This window comes from Anomaloglossus baeobatrachus, chromosome 4 (genome assembly GCF_048569485.1).
Source record: "Anomaloglossus baeobatrachus isolate aAnoBae1 chromosome 4, aAnoBae1.hap1, whole genome shotgun sequence".
NCBI lineage: Eukaryota > Metazoa > Chordata > Amphibia > Anura > Aromobatidae > Anomaloglossus > Anomaloglossus baeobatrachus.
In genome coordinates, this window is record NC_134356.1 from 446,083,035 (window position 1) to 446,089,623 (window position 6,589).

Sequence of the window (6,589 nt, forward strand, 5' to 3'; positions counted from 1 at the left end):
GCGATCGTTTATCAGCGCATCTAGGATTTACACGTTGCGATGTCGTTACCGGCGCCGGATGTGCGTCACTAACGACGTGACCCCGACGATATTTCGGATGCGATGTCACAACGTGTAAAGTACCCCTTAGAGTGTATATTTTCTAATATAGTAGATAAATAACAAGAGTTTTCATTGCAGCACATACACGACTAGTATTAATTATTTTTATACTATTTCTTAAATAGGATAGCAATGTATATCATTAAACCAGCCTCTAGTCTAACAAACAACTCTCCAAAAGGGTATAGAATCATATACGGATGAATATAATTTTGTTTTAGGCTTTATGTGTGTGAACAGGATCCGAGAATGCAAAGGTGTAGTAAGGTGACTCATTGGTGACTTAACATTGGGTATTTATTTCTTTACAGAAACAGAATTGGCAGTGATAAAAAATTATCAGGAAATATTAGACTAGACACATTAATACATTCGGTAATATACTAAGTATATATGCAATATTTTTACATTCAGTTACTCAAGACACTAAATAACAGGTTAATTAAAGAATGTACGTCTCGAACACCATGGTGTGAACAAGGTGCAAGACTCAAAAATATACAACTAAACAATAGGATAAAGAGTTGCACACCAGTCACAATGTATAGGGGAATAATGAAAAGCAGAATTGCTATGGGAATGCTAGACTGAAAAATACAATGGACTATCTGAAAAAAGTGAAAAACATGAAAATGAAAATTACCTTGGCGTTTGGTTTTTGGTTTTGGGGCTCCTTTGTATTGATCAATACAATGGCTAAACATCTCTCATTCCTATTATTCATAGCAGTTATGCACTTACCATTTTCATGTTTTTCACTTTTTTCATATAGTCCATTGTATTTTTCAGTCTAGCATTCCCATAGCAGTTCTGCTTTTCATTATTCCCCTATACATTGTGACTGGTGTGCAACTCTTTATCCTATTGACTAGATAACAGGTATCACTAATGTTAACGTGGTCTCGGTCTTTCTGTCAGGGGAACGTCACTGTCACCCTCGCTATTGTCACAATACCCCTTATATAAACAGTTCAGTATATTGACACAGGAGACCTAACTGGACTGACCCGACCCATTACACCACAAGTCCACTTTTAGCAAGCAACTTTCTCGCTTTTTAGCATACATCAAAACAGGAATCAATGGCCCACAGGAACAGTCCATCACCTCCTGGGCCTGGTTCGGATCTAGTCACAGTCTTTTACTGGTGGTGGTAGTGGCCTTTTATTGGCATTAATCACGGTCTTCTACTGGTGCTGGTCACGGTCTTCATGCGTTGGTCATGGTTTTCTACTGGTGCCAGTCATGGTTTTCTACTGGCGCTCTTCACAGTATTCCACTAGCGTTGATCACAGTCTTCTACCGCTGCTGGCCATGGTTTTCTACTGGCATTGATCACAGTCTTCTACTGTTATTGGGGTAGCTCCGGTCTTCTCTAGGGTCAGATCACTCACAGGTACTTTTAATGCAGTGGGGGCCACAAGTCTGTTGGGGGCCACAAGTCTGTTGTTCACTTCACATAAAGTTTTAGTGCCAACCCCTCCCCTCCTTTACGGTACCAGGATATTCAAAGAGGGGATCCCGTTGATAAATAGCACACTGCAGACCCAAATAGTGCTGGTGTCCAAGGGAAAACACCCTATTCAATGAGATCACCAATAGGGTGTTTTCCCTTGGACACCAGCACTATTTGGTTCTGCAGTGTGCTATTTATCAACAGGATCCCCTCTTTGAATCAGCCATTTGGCTACAGAGGGTTTTTCTGAACCACCATTGTAGTTTACTATTGGCCTCCTGAGGAACCCACTTCTAGGGGAGAAACGCGTTGAGGTTTGAAATTACCATTCTGTTCATATCAATGAGATAAGTTTAAGATTTTTCCTCCCTACTGTCCACCCGCCACACCAATTTGTTTGTTGCACTTATCTTAGGCACTGCACCTTTTTTCCAGCAGGGAAAGACTTCAGGGGCAGCAGGGAGAGTCATCGCAGAGTGGGGGCGCCATATCGCATTTTTAGGGTGCCAACCCTCGCTGTTAGGCAGTGCACAGATAGGTACAGCTATTGAGGGCTAGCAATCTATCCTGTGCACTTTTAGTAATCACTGGACAGCATCCTGTCTCTTGCTGCACGTTGTGCAATATGGTAGGTGACACGTTTGCACAAGCATCTGTGATACGTCGTCGTAGGTCCTGCAATGTTGGTGGAGGGGTCGCATACACCAGCTGTTTGATGTGACCTCACAGAAAGAAGTCCAATGGGGTTAGGTCAGGTGAGCGTGGAGGTCACTCCACGCTGCCACCATACCCAATGACTTGTAGGAAGGTCTCCATGAGGTATCGCTTTACGTCCGCAGTCTTGTGAGTTTTAGGGCTCATGCGCACGTTGCGTACTTACATGCATTTATGCTGCGTATTGCACTGCAGCGTAAATGCATGCGTCCTGCGTTCACTGCATAATCTATGTAGATTGTGCATGATACGAGCGCACGTTGCTTTTTTGAACGCAGTGATTTGGGTGCTAAAATTTTGACCCAAATCGGTGCGTTCATAAAAGCAGCATGTCAATTATTTGTGCGTTCTGGATGCAGCTCCCACTCTGTCTATGGTGGGGCAGCATACCGAGCGCATGAAATCGGCTTTTTTAAAAAAAAAATACTGCATTCATTATGCAGTTTCTGCAGCGCTTTGAAGCGCACATGTGCTGTCAAATCGCTGCAGAAAATTCAGTAGTTACGTGCGCATGAGCCCTTACACGTTCAAATTATAGGATTTCTGCATGCAAGGTGTCGATTCGTATTGAATTGATGATGCCCTACAACTTTGTAATTCACTGTTTTTCTCTATCTCGTTCCGTTTTCGAGATAAAAATGCTAACTCCATTGTTTTCCACCAGGTGGCGCTATAGGTGGTTTCATTGCGTAGCGCATGGCTACTTTACTATACCTAGACACCACTTCTATGCCTATAGTTGCTGCCATTCTCAAGTTAATGGTGGTGGACAGGATATGGGTGGACACACTATACTTTGTGTCAAGAGTGTGTTCCTGTGACTCCATTTAATAGATATGTGTGCAGCAGCACTGCTAAAAAAGAAAATGTATAACAGTTCAAAGCTCCTTAGGAAAATGTCTGAATAGTATGACATCTGATAAAATCAGAGGCTCATAGAGGTACATTATGGCCCTACTGACTCCTATAGGTGGTATATTGGGGTACTGTTCAACTTATAGGGCCAGAGTAAGATTGGTGGAGCCTCCATCTAAACTCTGGGATAAGGATCCAACCTGATCCCGTGTTGCAGTCATGTAAATCTGCTTTAAAAATACACAACAAAAATCACCTAAAAATGCTTTAAAAAAACCCTCTTCTTTTTCATTTTTATTATAATAAAGTTTGTTTTTAGTATTTTTTTTCACACTTCAGGTTAAAAAAAAATACTGGTTAAAAAAGAAAGTGCATGTTACATATTTGAAGCAGATCTTGATGGAGTCAAAAGCTTAAAAAAAGCTCAGGAAAAAAATAATTCCGAAATCTGCCCAAAAAGGATTGTTTCCTGAAGTCATTTCAGCTGCAGAACTCATCGCTTTTGAATGTCTCCAAAAAAACTAAGTCTGCACATTGGGTACACATGATGAAAGCTTTCACGACTTTCCTGATTTCTGGAGCAAAAACATTGAAACGTTTAAAATTTTAGGTACAACTCGGACTTGAGCCTAAATATTGTGACTTTTGCTGTTTTATGACAATTTCTCCTAGCTCCAATAAAATGGATGGCCCTGGGATGGGATGAGAGCAGCAGGTGCAGGACTCCACAGCTCGTCTAATTCATGACTAGCTGTGGCGTTCTGTATGCTAGAACTCTCACTCCAGCACCTCACTCGGAGGTGCACACCACTTATCAGACGCTTCATGTTCATGAACCTGGAGTGTATGATCACAGCATGGCCCCTCATAAAGACTGGGGTGAACAATGTTTCAATGTGCATGGGTTAGTCAGAAGAGATAGCATTTGGTGGATGGTTATCTCGGCATATACAGTAGCCATCTCACCACTTCTTTTGCTAGATAGAGTTATTTCAAGGTACAAAAAATGATGTTGAGATTGTAATTAATGTAGTTGACAATGTTACTGGGAGTAAAATTGTACAATAAGGCCAGGGCCAAATGGAGCACTAGTGCGATCCTCGCATGACACTCGGCTCACGCTGGCAGTACAGCAGAGCCGAGTGTCATGCGAGTATCCCTGCGACTGAGGTCCGACTGTGCGAGCGGACCTCAGCTGTGGGGGGCGTTCCGGCTCTGAGGAAGGGCGGGCCGGCACTGAGGAGGGGCGGGCCAGCGCTGAGGAGGGGAGGGAGGGATTTCTCTCCCTCTCTCCTCCGTTGCCGGTAATTGCGATTCTCGCTCTGCACGCACGGTACACCGGTGTACCGCGAGTGCAGTGCAATTTTTCTCTCACCCCACACACTTGAATGGGTGTAAAAGAAAGAGTCTCACATTACAATCGCAGTATGCTGCGATTGCTTTCTCGATCCGATTAGGGCTGAGAAAATAATTGCTCATGTGCGCTGACACACAGGCTAAAATTGGTCCAAGTGGATGCGATGTTTTATCGCACTCCACTCGCACTGTTTTTCTCGCCGTGTGGCTTAGGCCTTAAGGTGTTATTTGTGCTATCTATTTTTAATAATACCACGTGCCATGCACACAAAGCATATGTAAAAAGGAGGTTTAATTAATTTTGCAAAAATTACATTATATAATTACGGTACTTTTGAAAATTAAATTCACCAAAACAACATTAAATATTGCCACCACTACTTCTATTCTCAGCCCTTACCTGATCTTGAAATGAATCAGACTCTGGTGATGACATCCGTTCTTCTGTATCTGCTTCGTCATTATCACCTTCATCATCAGAATACTGATGGTTTGATAAACCTTGGTTTTCAGAAGCATTATGATGTGTTTTTGGTGTAGGTGTACTAATTTTATGAGGATCAGAACTGGTGGCTTCTGAATGTAAGAAATGAGGTGTTCGCCCTGTATTAGGAGTGCTTTGCCTATAGGTGTCAAGCCTGGGAGTAGTAGGCTGAGAGTTGCCTGCTTTCAGACTGGTTGGTATAGGAGAGATTGGTTTGGAAACTTCTTCAAGTTTTGGGGGTTTGTATTCTCGAAAGCAGACATTGTATGCAAGACGTCCACAGTGCATTGCCATATGATCCCCTACAACTCTTAATAGTGCCAGCACGCCTTGATAGTTGTAAAGCGGCTCGAATGGGGCAGCTCGGAGATTGATGCGAGGCTGGTTAGGGCGAGGGTAGATGGCAAATAGTGCTTGTCCCACTTTTTTTCCGCCTCTAGGGATTCCAGACCCAAACTTTAAAACATCAATGCATAGTCGTACATCATGGTGTTTGTCATTTTTACATAGTCCTGTGAAGAAAATGGAAAATAATTAGACAATGCAAAGAAAGTAATAAATAGACTTCAATTTGTTTTACCTTTAGTTAATAAAATATGTGAAGAATATTAAATTGAACATTTATTTTAAAACATCTACTGTACAACTGTACTGCACTCATGCATAAACTTCTTAAATTTACTACAAAGAAAACGTTTTCTAATGTTATGTCTTAAATTTATACCTTATTAAATGAACGTAATGCTCTGTACAAAGTCTTCACCACCTCACCTAATACTAGAGAGAATTCATCACTCATTTTATTGGTGGAAATGACAGGGGCTGCAATTAACCAGATTAGAAATATCACAATTATATTTTAGTGTTACCTTTTGGCAAAACAAACAAAAAGGTGTTTTTTTCAAATGCCAATGTATCTGTAAGGTCTTCTTGTTCGGCAGTGTCAGTTTCGGCCTCACAACCTGGAATCATGTCTCCATTGTTGACCCTCACTGTGACTCCTTCCAAGGAATCATCGAGAAGAGGATTTTCTACACGTAGAAGCATTTTGTACTGTCCTGGTTCATTAAACTGTGCATCCAAGAGAAGGAACTCTAAAGACAAGACCTTGTCTTCTAACCGCAAGCGCGGTGGTCCAGGTGGCACCATCGGGGGAGCTGCTGGAACTGGCATGACGAAACTGGCAAATTCAAGCTCTACTTCATATCCACATCATGTACTTTCTCAATATCTACTGTGCTTTTCCAACGCTGGTGCTGGTCTTTGTATGATCTCTCACGCTTTTCCTCACTTGTATTTCTCCTCTTCATTGTCTGTCTTCACAAGGTTTATATATTTGCAGGGAGTGGTAGTTACAGAAGTATCACATTCACCTGGCTGCTGTTTGTTTGAGACAAACCAGGTAACCTGGTGACTTCAGGAGAGTGAATGGCCGTACTTAACCTGCCCCCTGCAGAAACGTGATCACTTTCTCACAATTAGAAACATTATACTTTATGTACAAAGTGTCATAGTCGTGTGTTCCAAACATTTCTGTGAATGAATATATGTCACTGATAACAATATTATTTCTGCTACTGAATGTGGTAAATGTTGGCCGTAATGCTAAGATAAACTAGACT

The 6,589-nt window shown here is 41.9% G+C and overlaps 1 protein-coding gene across 1 annotated transcript in view; it reads right to left on the reverse strand.

Moving 5' to 3' along the window:
- The window catches only part of CCDC33 (coiled-coil domain containing 33), a 188,955-nt gene extending 182,815 nt beyond the window's left edge, over window positions 1–6,140 (reverse strand). Inside the window, exons 1-3 of the mRNA XM_075343568.1 lie at window positions 5,837–6,140; window positions 5,739–5,789; window positions 4,884–5,479 (exon numbers count right to left, since the gene is read on the reverse strand). Of these exons, the coding sequence (XP_075199683.1) occupies window positions 4,884–5,479; window positions 5,739–5,789; window positions 5,837–6,140 (951 nt within the window). The remainder of the gene's footprint in view (window positions 1–4,883; window positions 5,480–5,738; window positions 5,790–5,836) is intronic.
- Between the last annotated feature and the right edge of the window lie 449 nt (window positions 6,141–6,589).